We start from the raw sequence: 25,913 nt of genomic DNA on the forward strand, positions 1-25,913 counted from the left end.
ATGGAGAATACGCAACAAGGAAGATCGTCAACACCAAGATTAATTCGAGAGGACGCAGCCTCAACCAAAGAGTGTTGGGGAGGCAAGAAATGTCAGAAATGTGGGAAACATGCCCACACCTACCTGTGAGTCAACTCTCTTGAATGAATAGTTATCCTAACGAAACCTAGTTCAGACGAGGGCTCGGCGACAGAGAAGAACGGGGATAAAAAGATCCCGAAATCGTCTTATGAAAACAAATGAAGCTATTCATATACTTCTCAAAGGTTAGCAAGACCCAAGATCGATGGTTGATACAGTGGTCTATAGTTGTTAGAAATAGTACAACATCCAAGTGACTGCGAGATGCGAGAGAGAAGGTTGTCTGCTAGTCTTGTTTTGCTGGAGTTCGAAATTGGTTCGCGCATATGATGTGTTGTTCAAACACCGCTGCACCTTGGATCGAGAATACGAGTCGCTCGAGCATCGTCAAAGGTTCGATGGACATAGGTTTTCAACTATGCGTTTCGCACGCTGACGCCTAGTCTCCTGGTTTTGTTTGCCACTTGTCTCTTTCTTTTCGGGTTTGCCATGACCTCGACTTACCCGTTTTTAGCTGCTCCAACTCAACCTTCCTTCGCCTTGCTTCTTTTTCTTTCATCCATTTAATTGAACCTGCTTTCGCTTGCTCATCCATTTTCCGATCACTATTCAGCGTCATCTCCGCTTCCCGTTGCATCTTGGAGACGCGTGGCTCTTTCCGGCGATGAGGTCATTGATAAATGCGAGGTCCAACTGCGACCGTCTATTTCCAAGTATCTCCGGATGCCTGCGTGCAAACATTACATACCAAAAGTGAGTGTTCCACTTCCAATTGGACCCTACGCGACTTGCTAATTGATCTCTGAGTTCTCCACAGGTTCTCGCGCTTGTTCGTACGCTGCCGCAACTCGATCGGTCAAACAGATTGCGTTCTGAAGAGTTGGGATCCAGCTCCTGCCAACTTATAGCCTCCGCCAACTGAATCTGATCGCTTAGCAGTGTGCGAAGAGACAGCTCGCCCAAACATAGATCTCCACCTTCTGGGAGCGAAAGTTCTACCATCAGCGCCCCAGCGTACACAAGCACGAGAAGAACGAGATCCAATGGTTTAATTGTTTCTGTGTCCACAATTGATGGTGGCAACCAGAGAACAAGGTTTCTCACAACGTGAACTTGGCCAAAATCTTCATGGTGAGGATTGGAGATGCGTGAAAGACCTTGAGAAGGGGCGGACAAGTCTAAAGGACGGGTTTCCAGAAGCGGTTCGCAATCCTGGAAGTTCTGTTCGATGGATTGTAAACTTGATTCCATATCCCTAATAGACCGTATTCTCAAAGACGTATCCGACCATCCGCTCTCCTCGAATCGCGAACGCAGTTCACTTAGAACGCGGAGAAGTCTCACTCGATATTCACTAACAAGTGCGGGCTGTGGTGTTCGCACCAATCCAGCCACACCATGGTGATGAGCAAGCGGTGACTCGTGGGCCCATGGTTTCATGACCTCTCGAACCTGATGACTCATTAGCGATGTCACAGAATCATTTCAATCAACGTACATTCGACAGTCCCTTTCGTAGCTGTTGCCAACTCAACCTAGTTTCGCGTGAGAATTGCTTTTGCCTTGAGCTGGACCACCTTACCTGTTCGGAGCTTGCCAAAGTAAAAGAGTCGTAGCTGCTAGGACAACTTCTGAGTTCTCGCTTGAAACGACTTCAATACCTTGTAATCCAGAATAAGCCAGTGCTTGATAGTGTCGAGCTATGGCTGCAGCCTTTCCCCCATTTTCCCAGCCAAGGTGAGACGCAGAAAACCCCAGCAAAGAGTACTGCCCAAATGCTTCCGGCGGAGCTATTTCAAGGCATCTGTGAGCCATGTTAGAGTTCAACAACGTAACAGCGCCAGGATTGTCTAACATTGGTAAGATTCCACCCCATACAGCATACTCATTCTTCGATAGTTTAAGCGCATGCTCTAGAAGACACGCTTCACTACTCGAAATTTTCTGCGACAATGGGACAGATTGGATGACCTCAAATTTACTTTCGTCGACCAGAGAACTCGGTGATGTGTCGTCTGATTGTCTCTCGAATGTGTTCACTGCTTTGCCTAAGTAGGAGCATCGCTTGCCGCTCTCTGCCGCATTGAGGAGATGTCTCATCGCAGCGTACATGGCTCAACTTGCAGTTTAAGCAGCCATTGCGTGACCTTGAGTACTTCGCTCTTCTCATCTCGACGAGCATCAGCGAGCCTTGTGTTAAAGAGATTTGAGAGATCAGTTTACGGCGCTCATGCTTTTTACATTTAAAGAAAATATTCGCTACAAAAGAGACCAACGCGCTGCTGGTCTCAAAAGATGAAGCATATTGCCTCTTCTTGATCCGCTGGACTGATCAACGCTACATCTGCCTGGACCAACCTTCAGTTGGCGCGTCATATTGGGGCATAGAGTGAGCCAAAGGCTCGCGTAGGTTATTGACGCAGTTAAAATGCCACTCTCCTTATCAGTCAGCCCCATTCACCCAGTCGACAACAAGGAATATGGAAGAAAGGTTACACAAGTTGACTCGAAACGCCAGCCTCTCATGAAAACATCCAGTAGTAAATTGGAACGCGTGCAAAGAATGACATGGCTCAAGAAGACGCCAATGGGAAACTGGCGGTTTGAAACTTATGAGACGATGAAGCCAATGGTGGAGCTTTTGAGCCTGAGGGAAGTGGGGACGCATACAACGCACGCGTTCGTGGTGGCCGGGCGTCAGTCACAATCTCTGGAGTTCCTGAGTCAACTAGTCAAATACATCGAGATTGATCATCGACCACACCCTTCCAACTTCAGGGTCTTTCATGCGAGACCCAATTGACTCATATCTGGTCGCTGAAACGGCCACCGCGCCACCGCGAAGGCAGCAGCTCCGCACTAACCTCTCTACTGCTGAAACAAAAACGGCTTTGCAGACCAGTGTCGTATCCGCTCGGCGGTGCGGTGACACCGTGCTGCGACCTACCTCTTTCGAAACCCTTGCGTATTGTTGGGAAAAGGGATCACTTACTCTAATAAACACGGGATTCAACTTCGAGGATTCGTGGATAGCGACTTTGCTGGTTGTGAAGACTCTCGCAGGTCTACCACCGGCTGGGTTTTCACCCTGGCTGGGGGGCCTGTCTCTTGGTCATCACAACGACAGAAAACAGTTGCTACGTCTACCATGGACGCAGAATATGTTGCAGGTGCCGAAGCAGCGAAGGAAGCGGTGTGGATCCGCAACTTCATTAACGATCTGCGTATACCCGGCGTTCATATTGGCACGGTGCCACTGTACATTGACAACAATTCGGCGTTAAAACTTACTAGGAACCCAGAGTTTCACAGCAGATCGAAACATATTGATGTCAAGCACCATTTCATCCGAGAGAAGGTAGATGATGGTGTTATCAACACACTAAGGGTAGAGACCGCTGATAACCTGGCGGATATCTTCACAAAAGGCCTGCCGAAGCCGACACACATGGGTTTCGTTGATCGACTGAATTGCTCGTCCGGGGGAGAGGCCAAGAGACAAGAAGCTATTGAAGCTGAGGCTGAACTTAGCGACGCAAAGAAATGGAGAAAGAAATCTCAAGCAAGCTCCGGGATCCTTTGATGGTGTCACGACCCTCTGGCCCGCGTCACAGGGGGAGAGTTGGATCCCAGGTCACGTGATGCTCGCTGCAGGCAGCATCACAACTAGTGGCAACTGCCTGGTAGGCAGTTGCTGCACTAGCCAGTGCCCGAGGGTACTGGCTATGGCTATAAGTAACTTCCGTACCCTCATAGGTAGTTCCAAACATCATCACACTTGTTCTCACTTCAGGGTTTCTACTTTTGCTGGTCTTCCTCGACTTCTGTGTAACACTAATCACTCGTCTACGCTACGTGTATTAAAGTACCGGAACTGCCCGGAATTGCTCCAGAAGTCCCGTCCTCAACATCATCTTGGCTGATGAAACTGCCATTGACGAGCTGCAGAGAACTTGCTTGATGTCCACCCATGGAGCCTTGCCTGCCCACATTCGTCGTCGCTCCTCGCACCAATTCCGACATTCGAGGAGGATGTGTCTCACGGTTTGGCGTCCATAGCCGCATTGGCATTGGTCGGTGTCGGCTTTGTTGATGGCGTGGAGGTAGGCGCGCAGGCCGATCTTGCCAGTCCGCATCTGGGTGATGACCGAGCTGATCGCATGAATATGGCCCATATTCATATTCATTTATTCATTTCGGAGCCCTAATGGTGGCTACAATTTTGTTAGTGGATGAAAGTCACGGCCAAGACCGCGTTTGTATGTGAAATGACCGTCATTTCAGACTGGAATAGTGTTAGGTTCTCTACCTGGGGCACAGTGGTGTCTATAGCAATCGTAGCATTGAGAACCATAGGGTCCGACTATAGACTTAGGTTGACCACGAAGGTCCTATCTACTATGGGGAAGGAGCGTGACTATATAGGTTTCCGACGTCCAATGAGCGTAGTGCTCTGTGCGATCAGTGTACCTCTGTCCAGATCCCGCTGGTCACAACTGACCCATACTGATCCACGCAGATCCTTCCTAATCACGTGACTCAGCCTTACCGGCCTACCTGCCTTTCTGAAGTCGCCCTCTGCGTTGGCAACCTCGTGCCAACCCGACTTGTAACACTTGAGTAACTCTTTTGAGACATGCTCTTTAGCACCTACTTGACGATAGCCTGTCACATGTGGTGTTCTCATCTCTTCGCTTCTCGACTTGGTGCCTTTGGTACAGCACGAGCCGATGCTCCCTCTGTGGCTTCAACTACTACAATACCGTCATCACGCATTGCTGCCATACGTCTTTCCTGTAATTCAGCCATATCGATCTTCGGGCCCATAAATACCCCCTTCTTTGATGTTAACCACAGAACCACAACAAATGACACCAGTCCAACAGATACCACTGATACATAGTTCATATTTTCCACCGTGACTGGCATCGTAGTTGGGGTACAGTATACGATATCCAGAAATATTACCCAGATGATCGCTGTGGCATTGACTGCCACACCATATCGACCAAGTGAGAAATATCGCGGTGGAAGGACTTTATCACGACCGCGATAGAGCAGGATAGCTTGTGGCGCTATGCAAGATGTTTGAAGAAATATGATAGCCGCAGATACCATTGCTGAGAATGCAGTAGTTGAGCCAAGGAAGATGAGTCCATACACCTGGAGATTTTTAGATAGTACAGTCAATTGTTGGGGGCGTGTTACTTACGGAAACAAGGGTGCCGGAAAGGCACAAAGCATTAACAGGGGTCTTGAAGCGATTACTGACACGCATCCATAGAGAGGAGTACGGTAGGGCGCCATCACGGGACACTGCCCAGAGAGTACGAGAAGCTGTGGTAGCTAAAGAACCAGTTAGCAACTTCTTCAATAGTGTTACCGCAAAGCTATTCACCATTTCCAACAAGGCACCCAAAGGCACAGAATACAAAAAAAGATGTCAAGATAGACGCAGCGACAGCCGAGCCGGTTCCTTGGTAGTATACCTCGATTAGAGGAAGACCTGGCGTATATCAGCTGATCTGTAATGAAGTATAAAGCATGGTCGCCCACCACTTGCAGTGTTGAGCACAGCGTCCAAGTCGATTATTGAAGCCATGCACGCGCAAGCGAACGGAAATGCTGTCAGAAAACCCATTGCAAGAGGCCATATCATGACTTTGGGCACATTTCGACCAGGATTCTGAATCTCTTCGCAAAGATGCGCCCCACAGTCAGTGCCCAGAAAAGAGTAGACAGCATTACTGATACTCAAGATGAAGGCAAACCCGTCACTAGACCATCCTGTCGAGTTTGTTGTATCGGCAAAAACCCAAGCAGCAGAAGGATATTGGTTTCGACTGCAGACCAAAAGTGTAATTACAGTTGAAGTCAAGGTCAGTAGTGCCACGATAAATTGCATCTGGTTGAATAGAGGTATCAAGCCCGATCCAAAGATGTTGAAAGCTGCTGCAATCCAAATGACTGCAACGTACATCAACCATTGCTGCCATCGTTGAACGTCGTAATCCGGTAGCCAGAGCGCGACGATAGCTATGATCAATGATGAGACAAAGTTTGCAACAGAGGCGGAGGCGAGCCACCATCCCAGGATGCTCAACCATCCGTTGCTTCAGTCTGTTATTGGCGAGGCTTTCTGGAGGGCTCGGTAGATGACTTACAGGTATGCAGCAAACGGCTTATAGTCTTCTCTGGCAACCATAAACGACCAATAGTACTGTGCACCAGCCACCGGATATGCTGAAGCAAGCTCTGCCATCCCCAGAGTGACAATGACAGTCATTGTCCCGGCGACGGGAAGGGACCAAATGGTTCCAGCTGCAGAGGCTTCTGTCAAGCTGATACCCATCGAAGATCCAACACCAAGCCAAGTGCATGTGAGAGTAAACGAGAGCGCCCCCAAGCTCCAAGTTGAGAATTGTCTCGGCATTTCTCTTTTGTATCCGAGAGCTTGGAGCTCTCCATCATCGACGAAGGAATCATTTTCGCAGGCCATTTTTCCTGAATCTTTTAAGTCTGTGAGTACATATGATCAGAAGTAACTGCACGTTCTAAAGTTTCAAAGAATGGATATGTCACTCTTTAAATGTCTCCAAAACATCGCCTGGCGGGCGTCCGCTGTGACTTGCCTAAATTTGTTGGCCGGATGTATAAGCACATTTAATCGTGGTCAGTGGGTCTGATTATCATACTTTATTGACATATCGGGAGACAGTGCGCAATGCTCCGTTTCGCTGTCGCATACCCGATTCGTATCGGGTTGGATCATTGCCACCCTTCCTTTTGTTGAGGATATGAGATTATGCTCAGGCTCGAGATGTTTTTCCATTAATTCGTTGTTATTGTCTTCACAATCATGGCTCCGTCCTGCACATATATATACACCCTCTCAGAGGGAGATTCCGAAATGTATTTGCAATGATGACCAAGAAATGACTAATCTTTCTCCCTATCATCCCACGTCGGAGGGCATCTGAACTGAATCTTCAACACAGACTCCAGATTCCACGCTCCCGCGTCAAGTCAAAATGATGTCCAGTCCTAGATCCACCATCGAACTTTCCCACCAACGTCTTCGTCGTGGGCACTGTCATCTCTTCTCTGCCAGACGTCGAGCACCACCTTCTCCATAGATAGGACATTCCCGATACCTTTGGCTCTGCCCTTGTTGAACAGGCAAAACGACCGCGTGCGCAAGTCGGCCACATCTTTAGCCTCATATGCTGTCACGAACTCGGGCCAAAGTAATCCACACGCCTTGTAGCCATGCTGGACCTCGAGTTGTCGAACGGCGTCGAAGTGGTCCAGGCTTCTGCGCACCAGAGGTTGAAGCTTTCTTGGGAGCGTACGTTGGAGGCACCGCTCGAAGTATATCAGTGTCGCGCAGAAGAATGTACACGTATGATGCCCAGCTAGCCTGTCTTCACCGACTTCCAAATCTGAAACGAGAGCTTCAGGGTCGTTGAGTCGGATGTGGGCTTCCAGGTCCTTGATTTCTTCTTCTGCGGCCTTGCGCGCAGACGTCGAAGGCCGTGTAATGCCAAAGAGCTTCGTCAGACAGTAGGTCTTGTCCAATATGGCCGTCATGAGCCAGCCGTGGCCGGCCTTCGCTTCTTCAAGCAGATATGCAGGCCGATGTGGACGTGTGTCAGGATTCCCAGGGGTGTCAATGCAGATGAAGATCTGACATAACATCCAGAAGTTGTCACTCAGCGCCGCATTGCTGGCTATGGTCGATCGGAACCACGACTTTCCCCCATCCAAGTGGGTGTCTCAGATTTCAAAGCTTCCGGTCATCACCTCGATCGATGACATGGTGATGATGGTTGCGAGAACCGCTTCCTGGTGTGACGGCTCGGCGCCCGCTTTGACCTGCGACAAAGTCTTGCGTAGCTGATGAAGGCTGAGCTCATGGTATCATGTTCCTATTTCCTCCAGATGGTCATTGGGAGAAGATGTTGAGATGCGAGCCCGATTGAAGGCGGAAATGGCATAGAGTGCGTATAGTAGGGCGACATTTCCTGAAGACCCCTGGTTCAACTCTGGAGCTGCAAGCACCAGGCCAATAAAGAGCGTGCGAAGCGGGTTGTCGTAGCGGGGTATTGGTATTATCATTTCACTCAAATCTGTGATCCAGTGCTGCAATAGCACACGCTCTGCGAGTGAGGCTGAGGACAGGTGTGGCCTGACTTGGGGCTGTATCTTCTCCTTGCTGGAATCCGTAGTTGTTCCGGCCTCGAAATCCTCCAAAGTGGCAAAATCGGCGTCGTCCACGTGCCATCGCTCAATATCATCTTGATAGTCCTCGTCATGGTTGGAGTTAGTGCTCTCCAAGATGGATGCCGTCGAGGCCACCGAATCGGAACCGTAGTTTTGCTGGCTCATTTCTGGAGAGCCGGTCGCGGCAGCATCTGAGGCTTCATGACTTTCGGATTGACCCGCTCCTTCGAGAAAAGATGGTGCATGGCTGGGAGATCTCGAGAAGGAGGCTGAAAAGGCTGAAAACAGCCCTGAGGTTCTGGAATAGCCCACATAGGATTCGAAGTCGGCCTCGGCTGTTTCGATGTGGGCCAAAGCCGACCTGAATTCATCAGAGGTCAGCAGTAAACGGTTAGGCTCTTGCTCCGGTATGAGCGACCGACGTTGCGCCCGACTACCGTGATTCTGCTCATCCTCCCAAACCAATTTCACACGATACCCTTCACGAAAGAAGTTTGGCACCTAGGCATCTTTGACACTTGGGCTTCTGCTCATCGCATTTCGTGCCGCGATCTCGGCATGTCCAGCAGCCCGTGTATGTTTTGGTCCATTTGACAGGATCCCGGGCTTATACGGCGGTGGTTGGGACACGGGTGAATGACCGTAAATTGCAAGACCGAGGCATGCGAGCCTGCCCCAATTGGGATACGAGTACAGGTCGCTGGCAACGGGCCCGAGTTTATTGGAATGGCCTTCTAGTAGTCGAGGATTCTACCCAATGCGGCGGTATGAGAGTCGTGCTTAGTAATATCAGAGGGATGCGAAGGAGACCAAAGATGGCCTAGTGAGGAGGGGGAAGGCCAAAGCGTCCTGATCTGTCGGTACTTTTGTCACTCACGGCTTGTCCGCGGTACTGGTAAGTTTCAGTGGCGTGGACCGGGCCTTAGATAGGGTAAGATAAGGTCGCTCCACCGGAACCCTGGAGTGACAGTCGCAATTTATTCTTCTTTTCGAATTCTGCAGCATGGTTTGGAATATTGAACTAGCTGATAGCCTAAGACTTTGGGAAAGAGTACTTCGATTAACCATCTAGTGGAGAGAACAAAGCTGTTTTTACAGCAGTTCGGGGTTGATGTCACGCATTACGCACGAGCACTATGTGGGACGGCCACGTGGGCTAGTCGACACAGCCTGACTGGACCAGGGTTTGCGCCACACTTAATAAGGAGATTTCGTTTCTCCACCACATGTACCTTTCTATGTACACAGGGCGAGGAGGGGAAGGAGCCCGTCTTGCGAGAAAGTGGCCCGCCGAGCAGAACACAATTTATCTTGATGAACTTTTCAAACGATTGCAGATCGAAATTCCCGAGATAGAGACTTTTGATCTTTTCGGGTTACATTGAGCTCGATACTCCATATTTCCACCTATAAGGTGTGCGGATTGCAATGGAGAGGTCGCCCAAAAAGTAAACGTCTGCACCACCATGCGGTATTATTCACGCTGTAAGCCACGACTCAATATGGGCGTCAATGGCAGTTGTCGTCTTTCATTATCTACCTCTTAACTACCTTGCGCAGTAGCCACCGTCTACATTTACCATAGTACCTGTCATCCAGCTCGCACCGTGGCTGCAGAGAAACAATACTGCCTTCGCCACGTCCTCTGGCTTGCCCAGGTGCGGCCATGGGGACGCGCTGTGCAGCTGTTCGTGGAGAGTCGCATCCTCGAGGGCGGGGCGGACCATTGCTGTCTTCAGGAAGCCAGGGCATATACCATTGACATGGATTTTGTCCGGAGCGTAGTCAACCGCAACCTGTCGGGTTAAATTTGTCACTGCGCCCTTGCTTGCGCAGTAGGATGCTAGGAAAAATATCAGCGTCTAGAATCATAAGGGTGGCGGGTGGCGAAAAGGGAAAGACAAATAGAAAGAACGTCAAGGTGGAAAGGGATGACAAACGTTCCATCGACAAGGCGACCAAGCCGCCGATTGAAGAAATATTCACAATCCAGCCACGATCCCCGGAAGGTTGAGGTTCCTGTCTCAACATCTGTGCAATAGCATATTTTATACCGAGAAAAGTACCCCGAGTATTGATGGCCTGAAAAAGATCAGAAATTATCCCCTGTATTGATCGCCATCTTGTACACCGGCCTACCATAGTCTTGTCGAAAGCCTCTATCGACTCTTCTGCGATTTTATTCTGCCCACAAAATATTCCCCGCATTGTTAACCATACTTCATAGTGTTAGGGGCCACTCTCCATTCGATCGGGTTTGAAAGGGGCATCTCTGGCTGTCCTTAGATCTAACGCACATGTCTAGCCTGCCAAATTCAGCCACTGCGGATGCGATAAGGCCCTCCATATCATGCGGCGAGCTGACATCGGCCTTTATAAAAATTGCCTTGCCTGCTTTTGTCATTATCTCGTGTGTAGGCGCTGTCTCGACCTCATACCCGCCCGGTCGTAAGTCTGGCCTCAAATCGCTGCATACAACAGAAGCGCCTTCGCTTGCCAGTGCCAGTGCGACGGTGCGACCAACTCCGGAAGAAGAGCCTGTAACGATGGCGACCCGGCCTTCAAGACTAGAAGGTAACTGATTAGCGTCGTGAACAGGGTGTTGTAGGCAAAAGGACCGCAGCAACAGCCTTACTTCAGGATACGAGACATGTCGGGCGACGAATAATTATATACTGGATCAGCAGAACTAGGGATATGGCTCGCAACAGTGTAGGTCTGAAATATTACTTTATGAAGAGGTTGGCTTAAGACCAAAAACCACAAACATTCCAAATATAATCGGCGTACTTCGTTGGCGGAAAATCTAGGTGTCTGCGTCACCGTCAGCTTCATGAAGGGTTCGGGGAAACTCTATTTCCTGATCGCTGTTACTTGCTACATATGGGTGGGCCATATTGGTCCATCAGTCTCGCCTTCACTTTTTACCCCTTATTTTCCAGGCATTTTACGGATTCGTAAAACACGCAATACATCTCAATAGACTGCCAGCCGGTTTAAGCCTACCTAAGCATAATTGGCGAATCTATACGCCCCATCGCCGTCGACTGCTATATCAGGCTGCTTATCATAATTGATCCCCGTCTTAACCGTCAAATGAACCTGCGCTCCTTGTGTCGCTTGCGCCTACCGCTTCCAAGCTCTCTCCGTGTTTCGATTCTTCTGCCTCTACCATCGTCTTGAATGGCCAGCAACACGCCATCGTCGGCACAGTCTCGATCAAACAGCCTGATGGTCATTGGCGCCCGCTATTATTGATTAGACACCACCACCGCGCCTCTGCACTGCTCAAATTTCTCTGCCTCCTCCTCTTCCCCATGAAGCCCAAGTTTTCTTAATTCAGTGACAACACCTCTTATACCCAAAATGGCCCCCATCACGGAAGGCGAGAAGGCACTAGCGTACGATGATGAAGCTGTCACCACCACTCCTCCTCATCCAGGCGTCGATATCGGCGTAGTCATTGGAATCGAACCCACGCATGTGCTGAATGAGTCCTTTAATCTCTGGAGTAGTCTGGGACTGCAGCACTCACTGACCTTGACACCCCTTGCGTGCTGAAGTACTCTTAGATTCCTTGAACTCGGAAGCCCTGACAATTATCGCAATTTTGGTGTATATCATCGTCCTCCTGGCTGCGGCCGTCCGTCTATTCTCACGGATCGTGTGGTCTATTTCACGACAAGGAGCATTACCCTTCGCGGTCTGGCTGGCAAAAGCCAACAACCGTCTCGAGCTCCCTGTCAACGCTATTTTATCCAGCTCCGTTCTCGTTGGCGCCATGGGCGCAATCCTTCTCGGATACACAACAGCAATAAATGCCATTCTGGGTGGCGGCATTGTTATGTGCTATCTGTCATACGTCCTGGCTGTCGGGAGTCTTCTCTATAGCGGCCGAGCGAAGGTGTTCCAGAGCGAACGCTGTTTCAATTTGGGCCGAAGCGGCATTTTTTTCAACATCATTTCGATTATCTGGATGCCCTTCAACACAGTCTGGCTCTGCTTTCCATCCTACCTTCCGGCAACAGGGTCGACCATGAACTATGCCTCCGCTGTCATCGGTGGTGTTTTTCTATGAGCTTCTATTAATTGGTTTGCATATTCGAGGACTAGATACACAGCGCCGGTATCGATGGCTATCGGGGGTTTCTCGAATGCACGCGGCTTGAAGGTTGATGCTAAAGTGACCGAAGATCCATGTGTGTCTTGTTGTGGAAGAGGTTTATTTCACCTGTGAAAATTGATCTATTTGTTATATCGATGGGCGATCTATCGAGAATGGACGGTTAGTTACGCCTTTTATTCGGTGCGAGTTGTTTGATACACCCAGAATTTTGCGTGCAGATAAATAGCTCACTATTTCCAGAATATTCGTACTTGCAACCGTGGAGACGCTGGAAGTAATTTAACTGTGGCTCGGACTTTTGGCGTTGCTTCTTCACCTGTCCAAACTCAGGCATCGTGATTCTCTAAAATGACCTCAGTTACAATAAATGCTGCACCAAAAACGATATCTGTCTCTCTACATTGACTTCGAATGCGGCGCCACTGTAAGGTTCGAAGTGACCTGTTTTTGCCATGAAAAGCAGTTCTTTTGGTTCTCCAGCTTCTCCAAACTTTGCCAGCTGAGTGGGCACATGCACGGCAGTATCATCCCCCGCAACGACCATCAACAATGGTGTGGGAGAAATTCGCTGAATGTATGCTCGAGGCTCGTTCTTCATCAACTTAAAAAGACTTTGTAAGGTGATTTTGTTCTCCCAGAAAACGTCCTCGGGGAGCGGGCTCTGGACAAAAAATTTATACGCGTCCGCCTCTGGAAGTATGCTCCCCGATGTGCCAGCCTCTGCCTCCGCGAGACTGCTTGCCACAACGGTCGTTATCTCGCCGGCTTTGCCAGTCGCGATCCCTGCGCGGTCCGCAAGAATGCTGGGCATAATCGGCATCAGTGTAGGCGCGTTACTATTTCCTGATACGAAGGGAACCTGTGCGATTACAGCTTTAATCCGTCGGTCGACGGCAGCTGCTTGGATAACATTGCCGCCGCTGTAGCTAGAACCCCAGATTGCGATACGCAGGGGATCGACGTCTGCGAGAGTAGTGGCGAAGGTAACAGCGTCGTGATAGTCTTCAATCTGTCCAAAGGCATCGACCTCGTATCTGGGTAGCCCTTCACTGGCGCCGAAGTTGCGGTTATCGTAAACGAGGCAGGCGAAACCGGCGGCTTGTAATCTAGTCGCGAAAGAGTCTAGATATTGTTCTTTGATCCCGGTTAACTGAAAAATAGGACAAGTAGTAGCAAGGTATACAATTTGCGATTATACAGGAGAGGTGTCGGGGCTTCGATAGGCAAGCAAGCACATATTTTGGTTAAGGTGAGTACGCACACCATGGGTCAGTATCACTGTAGGCGCTTTGTCACCCGCGGGATAAAACCAACCCCTCAGCTCTAGATGGTCAGCTGTCCTGAAGCTTCATCCTTGGCTTCAAGTACTGCATATTCAATCCAAGACGCGTACACATTCTATATCGCAAGGGACTATCCAGCGATGAACTGTGAGAAACGAATGATGGTTGGGGGGCAGGTGGAGACTTGATAGGCCCAGAAAGTTTTCTCATAGGCTCTCGCGGTGGGTTCCGGGAGGACTTCAAATCAATGGGCTAATTACTCAGGTTCTCAAGCGCCTATATATAGCTGGCGGATCACGACACATACTCGTACCCAGCAACAGGATCCTGTACATTTGACATTCCTCGCCTTCTCCCAGTCTATTGTACGTAATCAAGCATGAAGTCCGAAGATTCACCTCCTCAACCTCAACAAACCTCCAGAAATCATCTTCCAGGGCAAAACCAGGAAGGTTTGATAGCAAGCATGGGCATGAGCTGCCAGGTACAGTCCAACACATAGTCAATCCTGGTCTTTTCTGCCACAACTAACATTCTAGTCCATCTTGCCACTGAAGTCCTTTACTCGGCCGACCGTCTGCATTACGTTCTATACGTGGGACAGACTGACCTGGAGGGATTCTCATGTTTTAACGGGCAATTCTTTAAATCCATCCGACGTCGAGCAGCTCGCGATGAAGTATTTGAAGCAGGGTTTCAGGGCTTTTGATGCTGACCTGATAATCTTACACCCAAGAGATTGCTTTGAGGCTGCGACCGCCAGGGGGAGGAACTTTATCCTCTTGATGCCAGAGAACAATATCGACATCAGCGAAGAGCTTGAGGCCTCTGTACTGAAACTATCGACCGGCGAGGATGCTTCATGGTGAATGTCGGAACTGGTGTGAAGAACGACAACGAATGTGGGCAGGCAAAGCTCCGTGCACAGACATCAAGCAAGTTCTCTGTAGCTCGTCAATGGCGGTCCAAGCAGCCAAGATGATGATACGGACGGGCCTTCTGGAGCAATTCCGGGCAGTGCCGTCCACAGTACTCCAATATTCGTAATCGTGAACGAGTGTACTATTGTCATACAGAAGTCGAGGAGGGCCAGGAAAAGTTGGATCCCAGGTCACGTGATGCTCGCTGCAGGCAGCATCACAACTAGTGGCAACTGCCTACCAGGCAGTTGCTGCACTAGCCAGTGCCCGAGGGCACTGGCTATGGCTATAAGTAACTTCCGTACCCTCATAGGTAGTTCCAAACATCATCACACTTGTTCTCACTTCAGGGTTTCTACTGGAAAGGTCTGACAAGTGCACAGATACAGGACGATTATTAGAACTATAGATATAGGGGTACTGCGCTGGAGCCAAAGCAGGAAGCCATTCTGGGCAGGGACGGCTTGTCTTCGTGGAAGTGACAGGGTGGGAACGCCTGTATTTATAGCTGGACGCTGCATACCTGCCCTAGGGCGGTTGGGACAGACTATGAAACAATCAATCAATCAATCAATCAATCAATCAATGGGCAATATTCACATTCGTATTCACATTATTCACTTCATGTTCGGCAGATAGTTGATCCGTTCCGGCCACCAAACGACGACGTTGATTCTTGACCCTTGTAAGCTTGCAAATGTCAGAATCTACCCAGAGAGGCTTACATCGTGGTCCGCAACCGCTTTCCATTCTGTTGAGTATCTAGCCTCCGTCGTTTTGCACAGTTCAGAGCCGTTGAAGGTCGATGCGGATTCACGTGAGTAAACTCATCTCAAATTGATGTATTTATATCCGTAGCCTGAACCAGCTCACCTACACCGAATCAATTACGAGGCGCGGAGGCGACTTGCTGCACTTGCAATGGCCCAAAAGCAGCATACATGCCGTGCAGGAGAGGCTTCGCGTAGTGCGCCCTTCAAACACGCTCCGAGAGGCTCGAAAGTTCCTGGTACGCGAACTTGTTTATTTCGAAGCCTTTCTGGCTTAGTTGGAGCGCGATTCTTCTCGATAGGCATACTTCTCATGCCAGATGGATCTGACCGTCTGCTATCACTGGATTCCGTGAGCAAACAGCTCACGTATTGGAAGATATGGCTGTGGCTCTCGGTGAGTTTCGCGTGACGCGGAATCTACCTCGCAAAGACTACCTGGCACTTAACAACGGGCTCGATAGGTCGATTTCGCCTTGCTCGTCGGTCCTTGAGCAAAGCACTGTCTCAGACACGCAAGAATACGATGACGGTGAGGGGCCACTGTTAGCCGAGTCGGTCTCGCAGGTGTCCGGTGGCTTCCCAACGGTTCTCACATCAGAATCTGGGGAACTTTGTCTGTCGACAGGCCCCAGCGTTGTAGGGTCCGCGATGAAGAGGCGAAAAATGCATACTAGCTGGACTCAAGACCATTTTTGGATTACCGAGCTTGACGCGCAGTGGAGCAAAAGAGGCCGACTTCCACAGAATGACCGCCTGCTCGTCTGCAAGCGATGTAGCTGGTCTTCCTCCGACTCCTCTCGCCACGGCACGACTTCAAATTTGCTCACTCATCTTCGCACACGCCATTGCCTTGGGCCCGAGTCAGCGTCGACAGAAGGCCCGGCTCGAGGCCCTTTAAACCGTATGCTGTGTTTCAGGGAGGAGGGCAATAGCCTTGAACAAGCACTGGTGCGATGGGTCGTTCAGACAAGACAGCCTTTCACCACGGTCGAGCACTCGAGCTTCAAGGCGATCTTTGACGCTGCAGGAGCCCAGCTACCCCTGAGATGTGCCGACACTCTCCGTGACCGTGTCAAGAATGAGTTTGAAGATTATCGTCAGGGATTGAGGCGTGAGCTTGCTCAAACCTGTGACAGTATTGCCATCGCTCTCGACACATGGACGTCTGAGCACCAGTTAAGTATTATCGCGGTATTTGGGCATTGGATCACGCCGAGCTTTGAACGACGGGCAGCGCTGCTGGATTTCGTCGAGCTTTCTGGACCACATTCGGGCGAGAATATGGCGGCGGCGGTCCTCGAGATGCTCCACGAGCTCGATATTGCACCCAAGCTCCTCACCATCACTGGTGACAACGCCGGCAATAATGGAACCATGTGCGATGCGCCCTATGCAGTGCTGTCGAAAGTCTACGATGACGAGGATGGTAATTTTCGCTTGCGGCCGCTGATGCGGTTCCACGGCCGCGCAAGCTTTATTCGATGCCTTGCGCACATCATCAATCTTATCTGCAAGGACATCTTGACGCAACTGGGGGTGGGATCGATGAGAGAGGCGAAGGCCACGCTGGATCATGCGAGTGCAATAAAAAGCCGGTGGCCCGCAGAGCCGAGCGCGGATGTGCTCATAGGGAAGAATGTTGTTGTGAAGATCCGCATGCTTGTGTTCTGGATAGCTCGGAGCCCCCAACGCCTGCAGGACTGGCGAGAGGTGTCGCCTCGAAAGGTCATTAGCTATGATGTTGAGACTCGCTGGAATTCGACATACACGATGATCGCAGACGCGCTCCGACTACGTAAGGAATTGACCCAATACATCCGGACCCACTCAGAGATCGAGAATCTCCTGCCGTCTGAGGAGGATTGGCTGCTTTTAGGACAGATTGAAAGTGTCCTGAAGCCTTTCTGGGAATACACCAATGTCGTCTCTTCAGACATGCCTGCCATCGCCGACAGTCTAGCGATATACTGGAGTCTTGATGATCTACTGACGGATATCAGCACAGCGCAGGGCGACTTCCAGAACATCCATGCCTCAGTCCAAAAGGCGGTTCGACACGCTCTAGAGAAGGCCGAGAAGTTCATTCGCAAAATGGACGAGAACGTCTTATACTACGTGGCGACCGCCTTGGATCCGCGTATCAAGACGTCGTTGATCACAGCGCACATGAACAGTGTCGATGCGACGTTGATCGTGTCACAGGTCCGAGACTTTCTCAAGACCGAATATCCATTTCGTTTCAGTCTTCAACCTGAGCCTCAACAACCGCCAGGGATGCCAGATTCGTTGTGGAAAACTTTGAAACGGTTGCAGCCGGAGTCGGGGTCCAGATGTCCGACATCGACAGGTACCTTGATTCGGCCGTGGTTAGCTGGTCACAGAGCTGTGTAGAAGATGGCAACGCTGGCTGGGCGCTCAAGTGGTGGAAGGCCAATGCCTTCGAGTTCCCGTCAATGGCACGCGCAGCCCGTGACTATTTGGCGGTTCCCGCTACCGAGGTCGGCGTGGAACGTGTGTTTAGTGGAGCTAGAGACGTCCTAGGTCTCCGACGGCAGTCGATGAGCGCTGACACCATGCGCTCGTTGGTCCTGGTTAAGGGCCACTATGATTCTCGCATATAGATATGAGAAAGAAAGGGATGTGTAAACTGGTGGAGCAGGAGACATGATTTGCCGTAGAGTTAATTGGACTGGGATAGACTCTTTTAGATTCACACCCAAGTCGACAGCGACGGCGAGGATTGAATGAGGATGCAACACGACAGAAATCTGGTTATTTCCCATCCAGGAAATGACGAGCATCCACCCTCCCTTCCTGCGACCCACATGTGTGAATATTCGTGAATATTCACGAATATTGGCAATACGAATAGACTCCATATTCGTGAATATAGCTTATATTCATGAAAAACACCACCCACAGCTCAGAACAAATTTTTGAAAACGCGTAAATTTCTCTAGTTCTCTTTGTCAACCTACTTTACCTTAGGCCATTATTACGAGTGACGCGTCCAAAACGCGTGATTTCGTGGTAATGGCACCGAGATGGCCGCAGGTAAACAATGGTCCCGAAAACATCAACGAGCATGCCACATACCTTAGAGAAGCAAGTCACCAATTGCAGGCCGCGGATAAGGGCAGGGCCAATCAAATACCCTGGAATGTAGTTCAACCGTACATTGCATCCACCGTGGCGCTCATCAGTAAGGTGCTTCAGCAGCCGTCGATGAGCGCCGTTCTCCAGCAGATTCAAGACGCGGCTAAGGGGATTGAGGTCATTCGAAGAGACATCACCGTCGTTAAAGGCTCCGTAGGACTCGGCACCACACCATTGAACATTGCGAACTTCACCGGCGGCAAGACTGCTACGCCATCATGGGCGCAGGTTGCGGCACAGGCCAAAGGCGCCATGTTGCCGCTACCGCCACCACCAATCCAACAAAGCCCACACGCCTACAAGACCTCGGCCCCAGTCACCGCATACAGAGATCGGGTTGTCACGGTCAGGCTGAAGGACCAGAGTTTTGTTCAACGGTACCGAAGCCATCCAGTTGCTTGGACACGACAACAAGTACAAGCCTCAATACGGCAGAACACCCCCTCCAACTCGGTTAAGGTGGTAGCGGCGTACCAGCTCAAAAGCGGAGATATCCAGATATTCACCAGCACGACCACGGAAGCCAGACAACTCAAAGAGCACAAAGGCTGGCTGAAAGGTCTGGGGTGTTGTGAATTATGGCAGTGGAAGCATTTATTTTTTTTTATCCTTATTTTTCTTCTATCTTCTTCTTTAAGGAAGAAGTATATATACATCGAAGTGACATACTAGAAGCTTCCCTACAATTTCCAAGCATGCGGAATCATTCCATGAAGCTTTCCTGAATGCCATGATAGTTGGTTGAGCCTCATATCACAACATGGAGTACCACTGTCTTGGTGCCTGCTTCAGTTGAAGCTCAGAGCTGGGAGACAAGTGTGATGTTCCATTCGAACTATCTATGAAGGTGTGGGAGTTACTTATAGTCACAGCCAGTGCCCGGGGCACTGGCTAGTGCAACAACTGCCTGGTAGGCAGTTGCCGCTAGTTGCGATGCTGCCTACAGCGAGCATCACGTGATCTAGGATCCAACTGAAACAAGCACCGCGTATCTGGTACCAAACCCTGACCAACTTTCTCCGCAGCTTGGGTTTCGAACCCATCAACGCGGATCTCGGGATCTTTGTCCGGAGCAACGTGTACCTGGCCGTATACGTCGACGACCTTTTGATCATTGGGCCCAGCATCGCCGAGATAAAGAAGATCAAGCGGAGCTTGAAAACCGGTTTCAGATGACAAATCTCGGACCGTGCAGCTACTACCTCGGCATGTCCATCCGACGAGATCGACAGAACCGAGTACTCTATCTCAGTCAAGAAGCCTACATCCACCAGGTTCTCCCTCAGTTCGGAATGGACGATTGCACACCCGTCAGCACGCCCGTAGAAAGTTCACCTCTGCCAGACAACAGACCAGGATATACCTGCCCAGCGGATCAGAGAATCGAGTACCAACGCATGATCGGATCTCTAATGTATATCATGCTCGGAACCCGAGGAGACATTGCATACGCCGTCTCGACGGCAAGCCGGTATCTGTCAAACCCGGAACCACAACATATGAAACTGGCTCGTCGAGTCCTCCGATATCTCAAGGGCACGAGGACTCTCCAACTGGCATATAAGGGTCACCTCCAGATGTTGAGAGGTTTCACCGATGCAGACTGGGCGGGCTGTCCCGACACGAGACGATCGACAGCTGGTTATCTCTTCAACATCGGAAGCGGAGCGATCAGCTGGCAATCCAAGCGCCAGAGTGTCGTGGCCCTCTCAACCTGTGAAGCTGAGTTCATGGGGCAGACGCAAGCAACGAAGGAAGCGATCTGGTTGAGAAGGCTCCTGCACGAACTCAACATGGGGCAAGGAAAAGCCGCCACAATCATCTGCGGCGACAATCAAGGAGCCATCGCGCTGTCCTCGAATCCTCAGTACCACTCCCGCACCAAGCACATGGACATCCAACGCAAGTGGCAGGGAGAGGTTCAAGGCTCTGGGGCAGTTGAACTGAAATACATTCCAACGACAGAACAGATCGTCGATGGACTCACCAAGCCTCTTCCACGAGACAGATTTGAATGGTTTCGGAAAGGGCTAGGCATTGAGTGATGTTCACGGACGTCGACCCAAGCTCAGAAGCGGATACTCAGGCACCTGTTCCTTTCGTTATCTTTCAAGCGGCCCTTGAAGGTGTCAATGGGGGCTGTCAGCACCGTGATCTTTAAGTCGCCGGTACTCTCCTAGCGAAGGTAGCCATCGAGTGGGAGTGTTGAAGATCCCGGTGGCTGAAACGGTGTGCCAAGGATGGGGAACTTGTGTATATAAGAGAGTCATCCCGCCTGAAAAGGATAATCTTTACAACCAACAATACTATCACTTGCTTTAACAGTTTCAGCCACCGGGATCTTCAACACGGACCATATTCATATTCACATTTATTCGCCAAGATTTATGTATATTCGTATTTATTCGTGAATATTCACATTATTCGTATCCATTTCGGAGCTCTAATGACAAGGGACAGTCAGCCACTCGCGACAGTGATAGCCTGGCGAAAACCGAGAATAACCTGACCATCAGGATCCAGCTCCCCCCTGTCCTTAATGAAGCCATTCTCAGAAGATCGAAGACATGAACAAGGGTCTCCGCAACAGGTGCTTACTGATGAACTGGACTGTGTCATGAGTTTACAATGCTCGATGCTGTGTGCTTGGTTTCGTCTCTGATCATTCAGGAAAATGGAACATACATGCACGTGTCTCCCTATCAGATGCCCAAGTCGACAGGTGGTTTAATGCCCGTGGACTCCGAGAGCGACCCATGAAAATTCCATCCGGCACCTCTCTGCTTTTGGAACATCCCTTCAGGATCATATTTGGCGCTCACTACCTCCAGAAATCTCTTGGCCTCCGGTCCGTAAGAAGAAAAAACGTCCTGGAAAGGATTGGCGTAGTTGAGATAGATATACTCATGGTGCACACCCAGACGTTTCGCTTCTGCCTGCGTTCTCAACGCAGTTGCGTGCAACGCTCTCCACACACGATGACTTTGTGCCCCAACTGTCCAGTACGGCTCCATCAAGTAAACCAGAAAAGGGCCTTTATCGGCCAAACCAAGAGCGTTGCCTCCGTTCCGTTTCATGGTCTCGATAATATTCTGAGAAGCGAAGTTGATGTCTGCCAATCCCGCTCTCTCGATACCATCTATATCCACGATGGGATCAACTTCCTCGCGCCAAGTCTCGAAGAAGAACTTGACGATTCTCTTGTCAGGGACCGTGCAGAATGTCCAGAAGCCATTGTAAGATCCTGACACGTAGGCGCCGGCGATACCGTCCGCCCTGGCTATTTGGCTTGTAGGTCCTAAAGGGGCCGCAATGGAGGGAATGCTGAGGAATCCGCGGAGAGCCGAGCGCTCGTCCGGTGGTGTCGGCTTGAGGTGCTCAAGCTCCGCATGCCATATCCACCGACCCTGGTGACTGAGGGCACCAAAGATGACGGCAGCATCGACATTGTTGACGTTGTCGTTGCCGTATTCAAAGAAGGCATCGATCATCGCGTCCCCGTACTCCCATTCGCAATTCTTTACACCGCCCCAGAAAGTTTCACACGGGTAGACATTTAAATTCAACTCTGTGACGATGCCAAAGTTCGCGCCCCCCCCGCGGAGAGCTTTGTATAGATCAGGGTGAGAGGACTTGTTGGCGTCCACAATTTTTCCGTTAGGAAGGACGATCTCGAAAGATATCACATTATCCAACGCCCAGCCGTGGCGATTCGAGTAGAAAGAAATTCCACCTAAGAGCGTGTTAATACTACGGCAACGAAGCCATGTAGCTAGATTCAACTCACCAGAGACGCAGAACCCTCCGACTCCCACTGAAGATGCTCTGCCGCCGACAACCGTCAAACCCCGAGGGTTTAATATTGTATAAGCATTTCTCCAGGAGTTGCCAGGGCCCACTTTGCAGGAAGATTGATCTTCGGAGAGATCGACTTTATTAAGCCGCTTCAAATCAATAAGAACTCCAGCGGAGATTGATGACTCTCCAGCACATCGGCCATGGCCACCGCTTTTGATCCCGAAGGGGCAGCCTGTTTCCCGGAGAACTCGAAGCGCTTCGGCCACATCATGGGCACTGGATGGTTGGAAGATGCAGTACGGTGTGCAATGAGCTTGATCCTCGGCCCAGAAGCTTCTGCGTGCAGCATCATATTCTGGGTGGCCTGGCAGGAGAGTGCATGCTGGGCGAGCGGCGCTCAGCAATTTGACCTGTAACCAGTACTGTTAGTGGTAGTCGGAATCGTGGGAATGTGGCCAAACGTTCTGTTCGCGAAGCCGTGGCGGACACATCGTCCTGGCTCTGAGCTCCGTTCACATGACCGTCGGTCGCCATGCTATGGGATGATCTGCCAGGGAACAACTTTCACAAGCCTCTTTCGATATCCAGATGGACAAAGTAGTTCCAGGGACCGTCTGACAGAGGTCTGTGCAGGCTGTTGTCCATCAGAGAAAGGGGAGGCTTTTAGTGCGAAATGTGTGGGCGAGAGAGGGTGTCGGTTTTAACAGAGCTTTTCTCAATGCTGGGATTAGCACGGCTAGGTCTCGGATCTTTTCTGTCTGGCGCGGGGTCGGGTCCCGGGTGGGTCAGCCAAGGGCTCGCTCGCGACGGTAAACAGCGCTTAGATTCTGCAGACTACCCAGGGTTTCAATAGCTTCCCTAAGCGAAAGATCTTGGCGGATGGACTTGTCATTGACATCTCAACATGTGAGCAATGTGCGCTTGGGGCTGCAGGTGGTTGGAGCAAGGGCTCGCTCGCGATTGTGGTCTGCTCATAGACACCGCGGGCTTACCGGACCGTCCAGAATATCACCAAAGTTTCAGGGTTTGATAACTGCAGTATGCGTTGACAGTTTCCTCATACGAGAACGTTGGATTTAGTCCCAAGAGACTCGAGGAATAGGATCAGGTTCGTATTGCTTATGTGGGACAAATATTTGGTTCCTCGACAGATTTCACACCGCTCACCCAAGGTTCTTCACTTGATACTCTGAGAGTTTTGCTTGGCCCAGAATGGCCAACCCATAGTTTCCAAAGGCAAATTAGTAAATTAGGTATTTCTTGAGCACGCAGTGAACGTGTCTGCTTCCAGCGTATCAAGTGACTGTCAACTTGATGGCATCTGTAACCTCCCGCCTCCAATATGCACGCTTGGCCTCTAGACAGCATGACTGCGGATCGTATGGTGATCAGTAACGCAATCGCAGGATCTCAACTCTGGAGGTGCAACTCCGCCACAAAGATTGGTTTCGGAATCTTGAACGACCTCTTGACGACAAACCAATTCACCAATACAAGAATCAGGATGCCTCCGCAGACAGCCGACGCCCAATTCATGGCGTCCAAAGTCACAGGACTGTACGTTGGTAAGCAAATCACAACCACCACTAATGAGAGCCATGCGAGAGCCAAGACATTGATGACCGGACCCGAGGGACCTAGATTGAAGTGGCGGACCGGTGGCAGAGATTTACGGCCCCTCACGAGCATGAACAAGATGGGGAAAAGATAGGATGTAGCTAGGCACACCCCAGAACTCCCAAAAATTCCGTTGAGGACAGTGTAGGGTCCAAAGACGAGAAGTGACAGTAAAGCCGACAAGATACAGGTGAGAAGCACAGCGTTCACCGGCACTTTAAGATGAGAATCCGTGGCACCAATCCAAGATCCAGCTGGGAGGCCACCGATTTTGGCAAAGGCCCAGAGAATGCGACTTGCACCGGTAATGATCGCGCTGGCGCCATTCAGAGGGACAATCGACTGGACGATTGTGAAGGTGATGACCCAACCCTTATTTGGCCAGGCGTCATGGGCAAGCTGTACGGCTGCAAGCCCACCCAGAGGGTGGAGAAGGTTTTCTGGTTTGACCGTGCAGAAGATCAGGACGGTGACCATGGCGAGACCGGCAACCGCGTTCAGAAGAGATGTTGCAAACATGACCAGAGGAATTGTTTTTGCGGGATTCGGGACCTCCTCAGCCATACGGGCAGCGGCATCAGGCAGGGTGACAGTCAAGAGACCCGGTAGAAACCCGAGCAAGAATACGAATCCATCTGAAGACCAGCCTGTTTCGTTGACGATCCGCAGAAATGCATCATGCGCAGAGGCCTTGGGATGTGCCTTGACAAGCAAGACTATCAATGTATAAACCGCGGCAGTGTTGAGGAAGACAACCATGGATTTGTTGAGGCCGGGAAGCAGTCTGACAAGCCATGTGTTAAGGACGAAGGCGACCACCAGGTTCGTCAAGGCGATCAGGTAAATTTGATATTCCTCAGGCGCGTAGGTATCGGTGATGACTACACCAAGCGCGGCCAAGAAATCGCCGGTGTAAACAACACATCCAGCGGCTCCCAAAACCCAGCCGCAGAAAGCAAAGGCCCCGACGAAGTAGCTGAGGAAGTGGGCGACCTTTGCCGGTGCCATTGATCCGACCCAGAAGATTTGTCCTGCAATTGCTGTCAGCCTCGCTGTGCAGGTTTTCAAAAGACCATCGTCTAGGCATACCGGAGGCATGTGGGAAGACGGCCGATATTTCTGCCATGCTGGCCGTCACAAGCAGTTGACCAGTGGCCGCTACAACATAACACCAGAAGAAGTAGGACGTCCCTCCCACGCCAGAAACGAGTGAAGTGAAGGAAATGACAGCCAATGGGGCTGCTGAACAGGAGAATTGTACTCCGATGACGCTCCAGGCATTGAAGCGAGACTGATCAAGTTCCACATGCTCAAAACGGCCAGCATTGCCACTGGCGACACGTGGTGGCCCGATCTCTAAACCAGTATCGTTGGCAGCCAAAGCATGCTTGTTGTCGATGGAATTTACGTGACCGATGGCACTTTCATTGTCCCTATTAGGGCTTTGCTTGTCCATGTTGGACTTGTCAACGTCCAGAGAGGTGAGAACGGTCGGCAAAATGCTGGAAGATGATGGTTCTCGCAAATAGTGCGAAGTCCATACTTGTAGCTATCGGAGGCACGGTACAGTACGGGTAAGAACTCTATCATCCGGTTGGGAAGTATGCTAAGGTTCTATCCCCTACGACGACTACGGGGCGCCTAGATAAGCTTTTTCCGAAGGCCCGACAGGTTGGGCCCTGGGATGCTTGCGGGTCCCGACTTATCGCGTTCGTGGCCCCATCCACCGGTGGGTGTAACCCATTTCAAGTTGGGGTATCTCGGAAATCTGAGCGCTGGATTGATAACTGCTTCTGGACAACCTCCTAGGCTTGCATTCGGCCCTTGCAGTGTACTGCTTGAGTGGTCGATGAGCCAACGTGGGAATTGTCTAACGGATCCTGGTGGGCTCTCAAGAACTCGTTGCCACTTATCCAGGTCAGACTGCCGCCCAAGC

At 50.7% G+C, this 25,913-nt stretch overlaps 6 protein-coding genes across 6 annotated transcripts; 2 read left to right on the forward strand and 4 right to left on the reverse strand.

The window, feature by feature from the left end:
- Window positions 1-1,663: 1,663 nt before the first annotated feature.
- PV06_11490 (uncharacterized protein) lies at window positions 1,664-2,193 on the reverse strand (the record flags this gene model as incomplete). Its single annotated transcript, XM_016413176.1, has 1 exon — window positions 1,664-2,193. A coding segment is annotated over one exon (528 nt), but the record flags the coding sequence as incomplete, so codon positions are not given.
- A 1,748-nt stretch (window positions 2,194-3,941) lies between these two features.
- PV06_11491 (uncharacterized protein) lies at window positions 3,942-6,580 on the reverse strand (the record flags this gene model as incomplete). The annotated part of the gene is made up of 7 exons (XM_016413177.1): window positions 3,942-4,217; window positions 4,631-4,791; window positions 4,845-5,244; window positions 5,294-5,427; window positions 5,480-5,587; window positions 5,638-6,194; window positions 6,246-6,580. The coding sequence occupies 7 exons, from the start codon at window positions 6,578-6,580 to the stop codon at window positions 3,942-3,944; spliced, it is 1,971 nt and encodes a 656-aa protein (XP_016256435.1).
- Window positions 6,581-7,125: 545 nt separating this feature from the next.
- PV06_11492 (uncharacterized protein) lies at window positions 7,126-7,779 on the reverse strand (the record flags this gene model as incomplete). Its single annotated transcript, XM_016413178.1, has 1 exon — window positions 7,126-7,779. The coding sequence occupies one exon, from the start codon at window positions 7,777-7,779 to the stop codon at window positions 7,126-7,128; it is 654 nt and encodes a 217-aa protein (XP_016256436.1).
- A 222-nt stretch (window positions 7,780-8,001) lies between these two features.
- Window positions 8,002-10,512, reverse strand: PV06_11493 (uncharacterized protein; the record flags this gene model as incomplete). Its single annotated transcript, XM_016413179.1, has 4 exons — window positions 8,002-8,665; window positions 9,856-10,147; window positions 10,245-10,386; window positions 10,444-10,512. 4 exons carry the CDS (start codon window positions 10,510-10,512, stop codon window positions 8,002-8,004), a joined length of 1,167 nt encoding a protein of 388 aa, XP_016256437.1.
- Window positions 10,513-11,670: 1,158 nt separating this feature from the next.
- PV06_11494 (uncharacterized protein) lies at window positions 11,671-12,382 on the forward strand (the record flags this gene model as incomplete). Its single annotated transcript, XM_016413180.1, has 2 exons — window positions 11,671-11,815; window positions 11,877-12,382. 2 exons carry the CDS (start codon window positions 11,671-11,673, stop codon window positions 12,380-12,382), a joined length of 651 nt encoding a protein of 216 aa, XP_016256438.1.
- A 6,057-nt stretch (window positions 12,383-18,439) lies between these two features.
- PV06_11495 (uncharacterized protein) lies at window positions 18,440-19,738 on the forward strand (the record flags this gene model as incomplete). The annotated part of the gene is made up of 3 exons (XM_016413181.1): window positions 18,440-19,121; window positions 19,439-19,472; window positions 19,528-19,738. The coding sequence occupies 3 exons, from the start codon at window positions 18,440-18,442 to the stop codon at window positions 19,736-19,738; spliced, it is 927 nt and encodes a 308-aa protein (XP_016256439.1).
- Window positions 19,739-25,913: the final 6,175 nt, after the last annotated feature.

The sequence above is a fragment of the Exophiala oligosperma genome (assembly GCF_000835515.1).
Source record: "Exophiala oligosperma strain CBS 72588 unplaced genomic scaffold supercont1.36, whole genome shotgun sequence".
Classification (NCBI taxonomy): Eukaryota; Fungi; Ascomycota; class Eurotiomycetes; order Chaetothyriales; family Herpotrichiellaceae; genus Exophiala; species Exophiala oligosperma.